The following is a 17,417-nucleotide window of genomic DNA, read 5'->3' on the forward strand; positions in this document are numbered from 1 at the left end:
CTCCTGAGCCACCCCCTCCCTTTACCTCGGTCTCCCTCAGCAAGGACCTTCCCACTCTAACAGTTCTGGCCAGGAGGCAGCGGTGGGAAGCTGCTCCCAAGAGGATGGTGTATCACCAGGCTGTCCCACTTGGAGATTTCCCATCACGGTCTCTGCATCCTTCCCACTCCAAACCCCTCACCCCAACATTGCAATGAGGCCACTGCATTTGCAAGGGAGGTGTCTGTGGCTTGGGGATGACCCAGAGGGGACGTTCGAGACACTCCATTCCCCCGTTCCTTCCCACTCACACTTTTGTTATCCTTCTGCGTGTCACCAGGCTTTTTATTTTCCTAGTACTTAAAAAATAACAAAGAAAAATTATTATAAAAAACTTTGCAATGAAAAAGCCTTCTGCAAGATACACAATTCAAAACCACATTTTTTTTTTCTGCTGTGCACCAGCTCTGTGCAATTGGCACTTATTGGAGACAGCTTTCAAAGAAAATATGTTTGCGGTTCAAAGATAAGCAGGTTTTTAGTAAACTGTCAAAAGGACTTTTTTTTCATCTTCTTCGCTGCCAATGGAAAAACCCAAAAAGAAAGAGTAAGTAAGAGGGGGGAAAGCATTCTCTCTAAGTTATGCTACATGTGTAGACTTAGTTTTCTGGAGATTCATCAATGAACAGGATAATCGGGGCTAGGGTCTGCTCCTACCACTCCATCCTCACCTCACAATGGGTTGAATGAGGGTGCAACCCTAAAATAATCACATGTTATAATTAAGACACAGGGGTTTTTTTCAACTGTTTTCATTATAATTACCAATCTCATATGAGCTTTACATAAAAAAAAAAAAACCTGTATTAATTCAAAGCACAAAATAAAAAAGCAAAGATGCCATTTTAACAAGGCCTCTGTTCATATCAATTATAACTATAAATTGCCCAAATGGAGAGATATCAGAAAGTAAAGAACAAACCAAGAGAAGACCCATCTAGAACCCACAGGCCACCTATGGAGAGGGACAAGCCAGAGAGAGGGCTGAGCTGACCCCTGTGTCAACAATAGAGTTTTCCAGTCAATAAAGATGACCAGGCAGTTCTGGTTTCCATGGAAGACGCTGCATTGTGGGTTGTTCACACATGCACACATGTTCACACACCTTTCCAAGGCTGGATTTTGCCTGTTGCCCCAACAGAGTTTTTGTTAAGAATAAGCTAATACCGTGTTAGAGGACCTTACAAAGGGGACTGCTGATGTTAAGGCCATAAGCCCATGAGAAAAACATCAACCTCTAAAGAGAATGTAAGACAAAATTTAAATGAGAAATAAAATCCTGACAATAAAGGAGGCATGACTTTCTTCTGATAACTCTTGATGATTCTACCAATGAGAAGCAAATTCTTCACTTTCAAAGCACTGATGCAAAAACTCCAATCTAAATGGAAAGAAGAGGCTGATCCGCCATTTCTTTTCTATTCTGGGGCAGGGGTCTAAGACTTGAAGCTACAGAGTTTAGGAAATTTTACAAAAGCACTGTTTTTGGTTTTTTTGTTTTATTTTTTTCTGTAGGAAAACAGACTCCCAGCTCCCTCTGAACTAATAGCACGGGGACGTCCTCAGCATTATTTCACTGTGAGCAGATGGTAGTCTGAAATTTTTTTGATAAAAACAATCCACCGGCAGGGGTTGCCAAGAGGTCAGTGGAACCCAGATTAACAATTGATCAGCTCTAATGGACTGTTGTAGCAATAAACCCAGAGCCCATGCGCAGACCTGCTATCCCAGTGATAGCAATGGGGCTGACATCCAAGCTGTTAAGACTTGCACTTAATAGCATTGAAGCTTCGCAGCTTCAAAACCTTCATTGAAGGAGACATGCATTCTTCCATGCACATCTATTTTCTCAAAGGCTTCTCTTTTACAGGTTCTCACAAAAGCACACATGGTTTACTCTGACCCAGAGAAGATTTCACCAAGGTCTGAGGTCCAGGTAATAAATGACACTCTGTAATACTGACAGATTATTTCAACCTCTACTCTAGTTCAGACCACAACTACAGCCCCTGATATTTCTCTTGCATTTATATAAAACAGATCACTGGAGGAAGAAAAACTGGGCTCCCCTTCTTTGTTCCTAAGAGAACAAAAACTGTAACAATCCAAAGACTCATTTTCTCAGTCTGTCTGTCTCTCTCTCTTTTAGAGGGAGATGCTAATGGTGCATTTATGTCTACAGCACCACATCTGACAAGGGAATCAGCTGTGCTACACCAGAATTCCACTGTAAAGCTTCAATAATAGGAAATCAGAGCATTCTTGAACGTAGCACTAGCTTCCGAGAGACAAAAAAGGAGTGGCTCTAGGTTAGTTGAACTAAACCACAGCACATTTGTCCTCTGCTGAAGGATAAATAATCCCCTCAAGTCATTAAATCATTCCCTCCCTTGCCCACTCATGTTTTGTAGACAACTGATCTCAGAATAAAATTGACTATATAAGCTATAACCACCACCAGATCTTCCAATCATCTTTTTCACTCTCCTATAAACTGACTTCTTCCTGTTGGACCAGTGGATGCAAATGTTTGGTACAGAAAAATCCAAGAACAAAGACATTCTCTTCCATAAGTACAATACAAGGAAACCAGGAAATTCAACATTGATACATTATTATTATCTAATGCAGAGTCCATTTTCAAATCTCTGCTTCTGGTTCTGGATCCATTGCATTTCATCATCATGGGTCTTTTGTGTCCTTTAGTCTAGAGCAGGTCCTCAATGTTTCTTTGTCTTTCTTGACCTTGGAAGGTTTGAAGAGGAGTCCAGCCAGTTACTTTGTAGAATATTCCTCAATCCAGATTTGTCTGATGTTTTATTATGATTAGATTCAGGTTACACATTCTGGGCAAGAATTCTACATAGGGATGCTGTCCTAAAGCCCAACACACATCTGGAGGCACTTGACATCACTTTGTCTCATCACTGGTGATACTAACTTTGATTACCTGTTTAAGGTGGTATCTGCCAGGTTTTTCCATGGTAAAGTTGCTATATTCCCCTTTGTAATTAATAAGAAATTTGTGGGCAGATACTTTGAAACTATCAATGTCCTGTTCTTCATCAAACTCTTTCCTACTAGTTTTAGTATCCATTGAAGAGTCTTGCCTGAATTATTACATAACCTTCTGTCTCCACCATCTCTCCTATATTTATTAGTTGGCATCCTACTGTAAGAGCTTTCCCTTTTCTTTGTCATTTTTTTTTTTAAGTAGGCTCCATGCCCAGCTTGGAGCCCAATGCGGGGCTTGAACTCACAACTCTGAGATCAAGACCTGAGCTGAGATCAAGAGTCGGACACTTAACCAACTGAGCCACCTGAACTTTCCCTTCTTATTTATGTATGTATTTATCTATCATCTGTGTCTATTTATTTGTATCTTATTAGAGTGGACCCATGGATTCTTATTTTATTCAGCATTATAATCTCATTTGAGTTGATTTGAGTTTTGGTAATTTACAACCAGAAAATTCCTCAGGAGAAGGAGATGGTTTCTCTTGGCAACACATTCAAGAGGTCCCTACAACCCTCACAGTTACAAAGTTGCTTCCTGATGCTTCCATTCAATCCCTCTGGCCCACTCTAGGAATTCCAAACCCTCTGAAGAGGAGGCACACTGAAGATAAATGTGACCAGTAAACGGCCCCCGGACCTTCCTACAGCCACCATGTAGGTGTGGCTGGAGGAAGCAATGTGCTTCTTGCTATATTCAGCTAACTCCTCTGCTCCTTCTCTTGCAGCTTTGCTCAAAGAGCTGGGCTGGCTTCCCCCCCACTCCTGATGTTACCAATAGTCCCCGACACTTCTCCACCCTGCCCCCGGAACCTCTTGTGCTTGGCTACAGTCCTGGCTCTGTTTGCTTCATATGCTAGTGTCATTTCTGAAAATGACCACCAAATGGTGGGTTTGACAGTTTCTCTTTCCTCTCCAGACCCATTATTCATCCTTTTGCACCTAGCTCAATTTCAGAAGACTGAACTACATCAACCACACCAGTAACTGGCTTCAGCCAATGGTGGGTCCCAGCAAGATATCAGAAGGCTAGACACTGTTATCAGGACATTATCCCCCTAAAGTCCATCCTTCTAGCTCACCATGATTGGCTGCACATCTCTATCAAATACCCTTTCCATATAGCTACTCTGCCTGGGTTCTAGAAACCACTCCTTCCTCTCGCTTCTCAGGCCAGAAGTGTGGCTTGCCCTGGGGGTAACACCATCACTTGTTGGTTTCTCTAACCATACCTTTGTAAATACTCCCTTTATTAAACTTTCTTCAATTACCCCATTTGAGTGTGCATTCTTTTACCCACAAGGAAAAAAATATAGATGGGGAGGGATGAGAAGAAGTTCATCCATGGAACGAAGACACCAAAGCCTATTTTCATATCACCACTTTTTTTGTGCTTGCATATCCATGTCTGCCTTTATTGTTTCCAATAAATGAAACACAGCAAAATAAACACTACTTCCTAATTGTGACCACATGCCACTAGAAGAGATACATTCTAGCAAAGCACAGACTTAAGGATTAAGATTCACTCCTTCTGTTTACCTAGCAGTGAGGAAACACCACAGAACTCCAAATGACAATACAGATAAAATTTCCTTCGAGAGGAAGAGGGACCCAAAGGAACCTCCAGGTATCATTCAATTCACTTGTTACCTTTTAATATGTTTTCTATATACATGGCAACATCAAAATCCTTCTCGGCCAAACACAGGTATTCCATAGTTGGATATAAGATATACGGCAAGAAGTTTATTAAGTAGATGTTCAAATCCCATGTCAGTGAGTGATTTAATTTTTAGATACAATTAACAGTCAATGCAAGACTACATCCATCACAAGTTTGCTTTCAGTCATCTAAAATCCAGCCAGGGAAGGGCGCCTGGGTGGCTCAGTCGGTTGGGCGACTGCCTTCGGCTCAGGTCATGATCCTGGAGTCCCGGGATCGAGTCCCGCATCGGGCTTCCTGCTCGGCAGGGAGCCTGCTTCTCCCTCGGACCCTCCCCCCTCTCATGTGCTCTCTGTCTCTCTCATTCTCTCTGTCTCAAATAAATAAATAAAATCTTAAAATCCAGCCAGGGAAGTGGTATTTACACATATTCTGTTGTCTAACTTATCAATATGCCATTAGGAGTTCTGGTGATCATTGTTAGTTGACTGAGGTTACATCCCCCAGAACTGGGGAGGAGTTCATCAAAATCTGTTCTGTGCATGTGCGTGAGTGTGTGTCATCGCTCACTATAACTGCTGTGGTAGAAAATGGTTGGGGATCGCCACCCTGCCCCATCAAGAAATAGGCACATTTATTCCAACTCTGTACCATCCTCCTGAGAGCCCTTCTCTCCCATCCCCTGAAAGCAGGTGTCTCTGGCACACTTAGTGTTTCTCGTTTGGCAGACAACACACAAAAAACTTAACTCCAACTAGAATCGGTTACCTGCAGGTCTGCGTCAAATTCATGTTTCAGATGTGCTTCTTCTGCAGCCTCCACAAGACGCTGAAAAGAGAGAAGGCGACATGAAGGATCCAAAATGTGGCCCAGACCCCGTTCCAACAATGCGAAAAGACTGGTGTTTCTCCCTGGCCCCAAGATGACAGATTACATCATGGCATGTGCATTGTGACCTGGAGGCTTTGCTCCCATGAAACTGAAAAGAGCAACACCAGTGTCCAACTCTGGTTTTTGCCTCCATCATTCCATCACAGTTTTTCTAGCAAATAGTTACTGTTATGTGTGTATATATGCACACAAGTTCTGCATCCATTTTCATAGCAATTTGTAACAATTCAGACACTGGCCCTTGAGGCCCAACGTGGATGCCAAAACCAACCTAGACGAGTGTATCCCTTAGGTATAGAAGGCTCTTGGGTCAAGATTTATTAAATTGAGCCCAACACTAAGTGGGCTTTCTTCCCCTTTGGTTTGAGAAATGCTACTTATTTTAATTCCCTCAATCATTCAAAGCAATTCTTTCCGCATCCAGTTCTAGTATGTAATTATCAGGTGACAGTTATTTGAATTTATGGTACCTCAATGCCATTTTGACAATCTGCATCCCAATAAGAAAATCACTGAAATTAAATCAATAAGCAGGACCCATAAATACACAACGCTTGTTACTCTTCTTAGCCAACTAAATTCAACCAATCCATAGTCTTATGAAAGCAGTTTCATAAAATTCCATTTAAAGGCAATTAGTCACCTATCGAAATCATTTTTACTTTATTTTGAATTTGCCAATATTAAGATGAAAACATAGGCTAGAGAATACTGCACAAAACTCATTTAGTGAGATAACAGTTCACTGAAATTTCATCAAACTAAAAGCAAAACCTTCAGATCCAGATAAAAATTCAGCCATTTCTATTTTTCTCCAGGTTACTCTTGTAGCCCAGGCCGTCTTTAACTTGTTTTTAATTGACATAATACAGACCTGAGTTTCATAGGCCACGTTTGAAACATGATGACATGGGTATTAATCTCTAAATGATTATGAATCAACAGACAAATGTTCCATGAATAATTATTAAATTGGATATGGAAATGAAGAGGTTGGTATATATGTGGGTAACATTAGGCACCAATATAGACCACTAAGCCGTCTCTCTCCATAGAACATACAAAAAAAGAGATAGGCCAGCCAGAGACCCGCAGACAGGACTCCAGGAGGGTGGCAAATCTGGCTTCCCACACTTCCTTCGAATGGTCAGGAAGAGATTTCCCCTTCTCTGGTCAATCAAAGAACAGCCCCCAGGAGAACATTATAGGGTCAGAGCCAGAAGACCCAGTTCTAATTCTAGCCTAGATGCAGCCCACTACATCTCAGGCAAGCCTCTGCCCCTCTCGGGCCTGTTTTTTCATCTGAAAACCCTGAAACAGTGACGCTAGAGTACTGCTTCTTCAAGGGATGTCCCCCTCCAGCAGCATCAGTTTCACCTGTGAACATGTCAAAAATGCATGTTCTCATGCCCCATCCCATTTTACAGAATCAGAAGCCCTGGGGGTGGGCCCAGCAATCTGCTTTAACAAGCCCTCCAGGGAATTCGGAAGCCACTAAAGTTTGAGAACCAGTGGCAAAAAAACAGCACTCATCCTAGAGCTGAACTCATCCCTGCAGCCTTGATTAAGGATATCCACCAGCCCTCCAAGGTTTTTCAACTTTCATTTGTCTTTTTAGAATCTGTGTACATAAGTATTTTCATTATAAGACATTAAATGCTTTCTAGAAGCATAAAATGGACAGGATGAGAAACAGAGAAAAAGAAAAACAAGGAGAGACACTCTATGTAGATTGGATCCGTTGGCCCCAAGCTTTCATTGGGTCACAGTCTTCCTAGAATCATCCTAAACAATGAAGTTCGTCAGCCTCCTGGGATCACATGACCCAATCAGCAAATGCATCCAGGTGGACTTTGACAGATGAGTGACAGACAGTGATACAAGGAATCTATGTATTTGTCAGAGCTTATTCTCTTAATCTTTGTAACAGATTTAGAATTTTTATGTATGTATCATGAAATCAGTTACATATCGAGGTTTATAAATTGGTTATAAATATTATACACGTCTGGACACTTACATTATCAAAAAAAGTCATGCATTTTGATTATGTATTTACCTAAACACACAGAAGTTGTTTCATCGTGTCTAAGTACTCTGAGAACCCAGAGAAGAAATGTGGATGACATGTACAAATGATCAAAAGATAAGAACAAAATAAAACTTCATGATGACAAAGATAATATTGAAAGAAGTGAACAACTGGAAATGAGGAAAACAATAAAGCAGTATAACACCAACAAATAAGAGAACAAGATGGAAATAATAGGTAGTTGAAATTATCATGAAATAACACAGCACGAAATGTATTTCATGTATCTAGAAAAATACATTTGCCTTTGTGCGAATATTTGTATATGCATATCATACATACCATATGACATTCATATATAACATAACATGAAATGTATTTCAACTACTGTAATACATGTCATGGTGTTAGGAGTTAGTTGGACAGTTAGGTAGTCAGGGCCAGGGTCCCCAACAAGAAAATATGGAGTCAGGACAGCTAAAATAAAACAGTACTGACATCTTGTTTTGCAGCTTAGACAGGACTGCACAGACATTCTGCTTTGCAGCCTTTGCAGAAATGACTTCTGCAAAACGTCCTACAGTAAGAAAATGAACTACAAAAGCATTTGTCAATATCACAGGCAATATGCTAAGCCCCGAGATGTCAGCAAAAAAAGACCATCAGCATGTGGACTTTAACCTAATAGGTAGACAGATATGTGACCAAAGCCCTGATTGACTGAACTCAGCACACCTTGATTGCTTAAGAAAGTTCCGCAAAAGAGTTCATAAAAAACCCTAAACTTAGAAATGCTGAGGGCAACCCACTCAGGTCCCCCTCCCTCTCTGGGAGCTTTGTAGTCTTGCTCAATAAACTTCGCTTTGCTGCCCACCACTCTTCATCTGGTCTACCTCTTCATTCTTCAAAGCGGTGTGACCAAGAACCCGGGCACCAAGGGGACACAAATCCTGTAACAATGGGGCACAAGAAGGTAATATATTGGAAACAATTCAATACCTTTGTACTAACTACTAAGATCAGCCAGAGCCCTCTTCTCTGTGTGGAGCAGTGAGTACCCTGCTAGCCAGCTAGCCAGCTTTTATGTTCATTCTCAAGTTAAATTTGCCACATGCTTTTTTTTTAACTTAATTTAATTCATATATTTCTTGTTTCCATGAAGATATTTTCCCATCAAGCTCACTACAAAGCCTTAAGAAATAAGATTCAAAAAAATATGGTCCACAGGCAGTGACACATAATAGTTATGTCATGTAAAGCAAGTAAGTACTTTGGAACAGGGCTCTTTGAAAGGATTCACACTTGATGCAGTGGACCTCGAGGCTATCCCAATCTGCCCTCTGGTGCTACTGGAAGATAGGCCTACATCTTATGGGAAAATTCAGGGGGAAATCCCCGAGAACAAGCACATCTCTTGTGCACAATGGTAATGACAAATAGCACAAGAATTGTGCACCTTTTGTAAAGAACAAAGGATAGTTGATATTTCTTCTGAAATACTCTTATAAAGATACATGAGTTAAAAGAAATGTTACTTAAGAAGGATATCGTGTGCCATAAATTTACCTAAAACAGAGTCCTGAAGACAAAAGTTCCTACTGTTAATAAAACAAAAATAAATTGAATCACCATTTAAAAGTCAAGACCACTCAACTTCCATCTCTGACACTTGCCTGTAGAAAAGAGCAGCCTCTCATGTCTCTTTCCTGAGCAAATACCCTTATCATCTAAATCAAATTAAGTATGTTTTAAAAATAAGTTTGATTACCACTTGCAGGTAAGGAAAATCAATTAAAATTTGCTAATATTTTAGTTATTATATAAGGAACCACTGAGCCCGAGGGAAACTGTTACTCTATTATACCTATTGGAAAGGCAGTGTGCTTTTCATAATAATAAGTTAATTTTCTCTTGTATGAATTCCCCTTTTGGATCCGCAGATGGGATTATAGAATTGTGAATGTGGTTTTTAATTAAAACTGAACACTGGAAATAAAAATGGCTTTGAAGACTAGCATTCAAAACTGAGCTCTGAGGCAAGGAAACGGCAGTGCCGTCCACGGATCCTCCCCACTCTGATGCCAAAGCAATCTGTCACTCAACAAAAATGATAACAGTGTACTGGAATATACATCCTGGTCTTGGAACAAAGCATCTATGAGCTGGAAAGTTGCAATTCATGTTTCAGCGACTTTTTATATTTCTAAATAACTCTTATTTCTAAATAACTCTTCCCTTTTAGTGAAACAAATACAAACAAAAGCTATCGTTATAAATAAGAAATGCTAGAAGCCATGGACCATGGACACTATTTATAGCCATGGTGACGGCAAAACTGCCAAGGGGAATAGTGGGATATTAAAGCATTTCATTTAAAATCACATCTTATTTTTGTTACAATGACCCCACGTATAATCAGTGCAATGCTACAGGATGCAGTCTCCCGTCTCCTCCCCCAAAACCCTTAAATCAAGACTACAGCTAAAGACATCATAGAGGTCAAGTTTTCCGTCATGGTTCAGGAGGAGGGAAAATAGGACACCAAGTCACAATATAAATTGGATCAGAAAAAGAAAACAATTTTGTTTGTTCTACTTGTATTTTATTTTATTATTATTATTTTTTTTATTCCTGATTATCTTGGCTTAACGGGAGAAAAGGAAGAAAGAACGGGGGGTGGGGAGGGGAAGGGTAACAGAAAATGTGATATACAACAAAGTAACCTACTACTAGACTCCTACTGATTCTATCAGAATGAACAAATTATGTACAAATGAAAAAAAAGTTTTTTAATAAGAAAGGGGAAAGGCGGGGGAGGGAGCAATTACAGACAAAAATCCTTAAAGCAAAACAGAAATATAAAAATCATATGGAGTAGCAAAGAAAAACGTTATTTTTATTTCTCATGTTAAAACTAAAAAGCTTTGGCTTGTAAATGCTGTTATAATGGGATATTGGAATTTAACAAAGATTTCAAAGCACTTAATACATTTTGTGGTTTTCATTCAACGTTTTGCAACAACACATTTAATAATCAGACCAGCATTTTTATTGCCATTTTTTTTTCTGGAATGAATACATAATTCTTTCTCAAAAAAAGGGTTAAGCTCAGGGCGCCTGGGTGGCTCAGTTGGTTAAACTACTGCCTTCGGCTCAGGTCATGATCCTGGAGTCCCAGGATCGAGTCCCACATTGGGCTCCCTGCTCAGCGGGGAGTCTGCTTCTCCCTCTGACTCTCTCTCCTCTCATGCTCTCTCTCACTCTCTCTCTCTTAAATAAATAAAAAATCTTTAAAAAAAAAAAAGGGTTAAGCTCAACTGAAGCGATTCTAAGGAAAATCTATAACCATTAACATGGCTTTGGGCTGCACCAATGGTTCACTTGGAGCTAATGACTGAATTGTCAAGAATATCGGAGTTAGAGATCACGTGAGTCTTCCTTCAAATCCAACAAGCACTAAACTCAGTGTAGAAGAACAACCAAATAAATCAATCAAGAATGATAACTGCGGTTACAACCATACCTAGTGTGGCATGGTTCACCTTTTCCTTACACTAGATTGAGCAGCTTTTGCTTTAAGGGCTGCAGTTCGATGGAGGAAGAGTTACACCTTCTGCGCATCAGTGTGTGCCTGGGGTTAATGCTACCCCAGCACCATATTATGTGGCAGGGCTTGAACTCAACATGTTGACCGTCTACAGCAGTGAGGACAGAGGGGACCTTGGTCCTCTCTGCATCACAGATTTCAAACTCAATTGATCCTAGAAATAAAATGAAAAATCTCTATCCTCATTCAAAATGCTGTCAGCATATGAAAAGATGTCTCTGGGAATCTGGACAAAATGAGATTGATTTGTCCCCAGGGCTAATTTCAGACACTCCTTTCTTGTATAAAGGGTCAGAAACCAACAGTTTAAGAACCATTAAGTTGGGGGAGGGGGAGAAGAGGATGATGTTCAAATTCACATTTTCATTCCTTCTGCATGGAAATCCCTTCTCTTTTGTTCTCAAGATGGAGTTTTTACTACCCTGTAACAGCGTAGATTCATCTTTGCTGATTTTGTAGCTGGAATAGTCCAATCACTATTTCCCAAAGTGTGGGGCTTGTACCACCAAGGGAGCCATGAACCAACATGATGTGCTTTACAGAAGGGTGAGGGCCACACACAAGGAAAACAGTGATTTCATCATAAAGGGGCAAGTGACAAAGAATGCTGCCAGTAGGCTAGGAAGCTTCCCAGAAGGAAGTGACATCAAAGCTGTGCTCTAAAGGAAAACAGGAGGCTCTTCCAGAACAAGGAAAGGTGCTGAGCCAGTGTTCCAGCCCACGAGAACAAACGAACTTCTGGAGGCAAGAAAATGTTCTAGAAACAACCAGATCTCAGAGACCTACACAGAAGGACACAGCAACCAAAGACCAGCGGGCAATAAGCCAGGGCAAAAGTCAATAACCTGGAAAGATGGACACAATTAAACAAGAACTCTTTTCCGTCCCACCGTGGAATGCTGAAATCCACAGAGTCATATCTAAGAGCTTCCTAATATTCAGTAATCCTTATTGATATAAATGTTTTCACTTTTCAATTCCAATAGAAATGACACATATAAATCAGCAACTATCAAGATGATCGTTTTAGAGAAAAACAGCTTTTAAGGAGACTTCATTATTTCTTTGTTTCTCTAGAAGAAATAAGCTTTGTTGCACACGAATGAACATTTTGTATAAAATGACCTTCTGCCTGAAAGCTGCAAAGATTGCTTCTGCTTTCAAAATGGGCAAACATTTCAAAGTGGATTATAAAAGCTAATCTATAAAGTTTCCAGAGAAAGCAGGTAACGGAACAAAAGAGCAAACACATTCAACATGTACCTGGGGCTCTCTTCCTTCCTCGGCTCCCCCCTCTTCCCGGCTCTTTCAGATTACATAAACCCACACCAGACTTTTACAAGACAAAATAAGCCTAGAGCTTACATCAGAAGACAGGATCACAATCCATAACAAACTATCTTTATTTCCACAAGAGATATCTGTTATCAGTTTGAGGCTGATTAAATCAATGCCTGCTATCAACATGAATGGCCAATTTCCAAACCAAAGCCACCTCATTCTACAGCTAAGGCTGCATTTGCCCAAGTGCAACGAGTGCAAAGCTACTGCAGATAGAAACAGCCAAACTTTGCTCCAGGGGCTGCCCAAGGGCCACAGCAGCTGGGAGGAGTTAGGAAGAGAAGACGAGTAATTTTCCCAAATGATCCAGCAGTTTATGGCATGGCCTTCCGCTTATGTTGCCTTCTTGGGAATGGCTTCATTGATTACCAGAATCAAGTGTACTTAACCATAAACCTTGAAAAGTCCCCTCAGGACTCTTCAGCTGGGGGATAACTGGACTATTTCCCTTGTGGGCAATGGAACTGGAACTGTCATTAACTTCCTGAGGGGACAGTCCAGGATGAATGGGACTATGTCGGTTTGAGGATAGACATTTGTTTTCCACTAAGTAAGGAAATCACCTATCACTGAAGGCTCTGACAGTGGTGAATAAAATTCTGTTCTAGCCCTTAATTACATCTTTTCCAGGACTTACTGAGAGGTGTGGACTGGAACCCACAATGGCAGATCATTGAAGGTACCAGCCAGCTAGCTAAGGAAGACGGGAACTTCTACCATAAGATAAGGTGCAGCCAAGTTAACAAGGTGTTGGGGCCAGTAAGAAAATCTGTCCTACAGAGTTTCTATTCCGAGTTGTAGTTCACATCTGTTCAACTTAGTTTAGTAAGTATTTGATAATAACCCATTAAGTAATCAGAATGGCACCAAGAACTGAGTGGGACACCAAGCAATAAATGACTTAGTCCTGACCTGCAGGAAGATTTTGGTCCAGCAGAATGAGAACAGGTCTCAGAGCCCAAGGACAAAGGTTTGAATCCAGATCATCCTACTCACTGGTTGCTTGATCTGAGAAAATCTTACCTTCTCTGAGCCTCAGTTTTCTTATCTAAGGCACCAAAATAATACCATCTTTGCTCTCTACTTCAGGGTGTGAATTTGATGAGAATGTAGACACAAAACATTTCCTAAAGGATTCTGCACAAGTACAAGAAATTATTATGATGGGGCAGGGGAAGAGACAAGATGTTCAGGCATAACATGACTTGACTGTAACAGGGACAGCTCACAGAGTCTATGCCTCCCACAGTTGGAGCTCACGTGGGGGAACTTGGAACAACTCCTCAAGTTCACAGTTACATGGAGGTTATGTGAACGTTAATTCTACTGCCAAGGAAAGGACTCCAAACCTCGTGTTCACAAACACAAGGCTATGCACCTGCTCCTTAAGGACTGGTTTTCAGAATCCACCAGTCTTTTCCAGCTTCAGCAGCAAAATCCGTGATCAGTGAGGCTGAAAATGGAATGAAGCCAGGGCCTTTATTGAAAGGTTTGACTGATGTCCTCAGAATGGCACAAACACAGAAATTAAGCTGTTTGCCAAAGCAACCTCCTTTGACGGATGACACCTGAGACATGGACTAGGCCAGCCAGTGTGACAGGCAGCTCCCAGCCCCTGGACCCCAACCACGGCCAGAGGAGGAAAATTCTCTTTCTCCTTCAAAGTGGAAAAACACAGAACAACTTCCAAGTCCATTCATACTCTACTACTCAAGACGGATTTTTACATACATCTGATGCATGAAAATGCTATTTTAATTCTCTTTTTATTCTTTCCTGCTATCTATCCATCCAAGTGTTTATAGGCAACTTCAGCTGGGGGTCGGGAGGCAACATATTTTGGTCCAGAGAGCAGGATCTGAAGTCAGACAACCTGACTTTGAATCCTGGCTCCAGCAACTTCATGAGAGCACTCTGGGCAAAAGTCCTGGCACACGGTAAATGTCCATTCATGTTAGCTCTTATCATTGCCGATGATGATGCCAAGGGCAATAATGATGATGATGATGAAGCATATCAGAAGAATTATGCCAGGGCTTGGGCCATGAAGACAACTGGCATATCTGTCATCTAGTTGGGAGGAGAAGCAAGTCATCAGACAGTGTGGTGTGGGCTATAATAGGAGGACCACACAGGTGACAACAGCAAACAGCTGTTGGGTTCCACACCCCCTGTTCCCATGTGTGGAGCTACTCTAAGTGCTCAAGTCAATTAATCCAGTTATTCCTTAAAAGAAAGCATAGAGAGTATCCCAACTCTACACATGGGGAAAACAAAGGGCAGAGAGTGTCGAGTGTAATGAAAACTCAAAGCAGGGAGCAGATAACCCTGCCAGGGTGTGGGAAACCATGGGGAAGGTTTCATAAATGATGTGACCATGAGCCTGGGTTAAAGGGTGAGGTGAGTCAGCCACATGGCCAAGAGAAATGACGGGGAGGGAGCAACAAAGGCTCCAAGGTAGGAGCCCCATGTGTCTGTCAGAGCTGCAGGTGGCCTGGAATGGGGCAGATAAAGGGGAGGAGGGTGCCAAAAGGCAGGCAGGTAGGGTTCAGGTGAGCATGGGCAATGAGCTAAGCAAAGGAATCCTGTGTCCCTTGCACCACAGGGGTGGGGCACTAAAGAGGTCCGACTGGGCAGAAGAACGACATGATCACTTCTGCACGTTAAGTCATCTTTATACTAATCTGGGAGCAGTGTTGAAATAACAAATTAGAAGGGGATAAACCCAAAATAAGGGAAGATTGACACAGGGAAACTGCTCAATTTAATGCGAACTGACTGCACAAATATCTCAACCCATCAGCGAGTCCAATGGGCCTTCCCTCCAAAGTATGCCTCATGTTTACCATCACTGTCATCATCTTCCCGTAGAACTTAGTCAAAACCACAACCATCTGTCCCTAGACACCCCAGCCTCCTTATAGGACCCCAGCTTCTGCTTCAAGCTCTACCCTCTACATGGCTGCCAGAAGGACCTTTTAAGAATAATTCTGATGGCATCCCTCCTCTTTTGAAACCCTCTGATGACTTCCCATCACTCATGACCATGACTCACAGGCTCTTCATGATTTGGCCTTGCACCCTCAGAAGCCCTGTCCTGCCCTGGCCCCAGACTTCTAGCCATCCTTCTGGCCCCAAACCATCACAGACTCATCTCTGTCTGTACCTTTCCTGTACTCTTGGCCAAGGATGTTCTCCCAGATCCTCGGATGTTTGCCCCCCATTCCTTGTCATTCATGCTGCAGGTCCTATGACCCCTCCTCAGAGTTACCATCACCACCCACCTCCCACAGAATGGTGACATGCTTTGTTCTTAAAACAACACTGAGCACATGGCCAGTACTCAAAATACAGCTGTTGCACAAATTAAAGACGATCTATTATTCACCCTACTATGTGCCAGCCACTGTGTTTGGCTGGGAATATAAAATTTATAAGATGCATCTCCTTCCTTTGAGGACATTACAGTCTAGGGAAGGAGACAGAGAAATAAGCAACCATATTCGATGTGATAAAGGCTCCAAGAGGAAGAAGCCCACTGAGGGATCAACTAGACTAGGTTTAAGGGGTACAAGGAGGCTTCTCATATATGTTGAGACCTAAAGAATAAGAGCTAGCCCAGATAACAGGAAGGTCCTTCCAGGATGAGGACATTGTATGTACAAAGACCCTAGGGCAAAAGAGAATATGACACATTCAGGCAACCACAAGGAATTCAGTATATGGGGATGCCCAGAGGTGGGACTGCATGGAGGGAGGGAGCACAAAAGGAAGCTGGAGAGTTTTAATATTATTGAAGTTATCTAGATTTTAAAAATTTTTTCAGAGGGTCATCCAAGGCAATAATGAGAAAGATTGTAGAAAAGGCATGTTAAAGCTATTTAAGAAAGCAAATCTGCAAGACTTGGAGGCCAACAGGACAGAGAGAATGAAGAGATGGACAGAGTCCTGGTAACTAGCTTGGTGCTATTAACCACTACCTAGTACCACCAGGATACCAAGGAATGATCAGAGAGGGAGTTGGAGCTCAGGAGGAACATTTGAGGAAAGGAGGGTGGCAGGGGCTGCAAAAGTTCACAGTAATACCAAGCAATGTAATGGTGGAAAATCTGCTGATTAAGGATATGTGTTGGGACGGCACCTGTTGACACTCAGCATCACCTAAGCTACCCCTTCCATGGCAGGGTCCAGAAGCCTGAAAACTACATGTTAAAGAATCCTTTACCAGCAGGTCTTTGGATTAGATCCCGGATAGACCAGCAAGGCAAAGACGGGAGATGCCAATATTCTCCAACTGAAGCTACGGCCAAGTGTGTGAGCATTGGCACATGACACTTATCTTTGGCTGGTGTCATCCAGATGCCCTCCTGAGAACTACCCACTGAGTCTACAGAGGCTAAAGCCGTGGGTGGTGGCTCCCTGTGACCATGGCACTTCCTGAATCTACGCACTTGGACAGCAGTTTCCCTGAACCTCAAGCCCCTGGTTCTTCCAACTACCAGGTGAGCTTTAAATTCCCTATATTAATCCTTGCCTACTTGAATACCTAAAAGTTTTTTGACTTTTCTGACCAAACCTGAATGAGTGAACTAGAGGATGAATGTGTAAGAATCATTTCAGAGCAGAGGTAGAGGCAGGGGCCAACGTGCCGAGAGCAGAAAAGTGGCAGGGACAGGAGTTTGGGAGAATATATCCAGACTCCTTGTCAAAATACTATCAAAATACTAGGAAGGAAGGAAGGAAGGAAGGAAGGAAGGAAGGAAGGAAGGACGGACGGACGGAAGGAAGGAAGGAAGGAAGGAAGGAAGGAAGGAAGGAAGGAAGGA

At 41.9% G+C, this 17,417-nt stretch overlaps 1 protein-coding gene across 1 annotated transcript in view; it reads right to left on the reverse strand.

Annotated features, from left to right (window-relative positions):
- Positions 1-17,417, reverse strand: part of CACNA2D3 (calcium voltage-gated channel auxiliary subunit alpha2delta 3) — an 856,949-nt gene that overhangs the window by 614,943 nt on the left and 224,589 nt on the right. Inside the window, exon 4 of the mRNA XM_021694907.1 lies at positions 5,489-5,548. Within this exon, the coding sequence (XP_021550582.1) occupies positions 5,489-5,548 (60 nt within the window). The remainder of the gene's footprint in view (positions 1-5,488; positions 5,549-17,417) is intronic.

This window comes from Neomonachus schauinslandi, chromosome 1 (genome assembly GCF_002201575.2).
Source record: "Neomonachus schauinslandi chromosome 1, ASM220157v2, whole genome shotgun sequence".
Classification (NCBI taxonomy): Eukaryota; Metazoa; Chordata; class Mammalia; order Carnivora; family Phocidae; genus Neomonachus; species Neomonachus schauinslandi.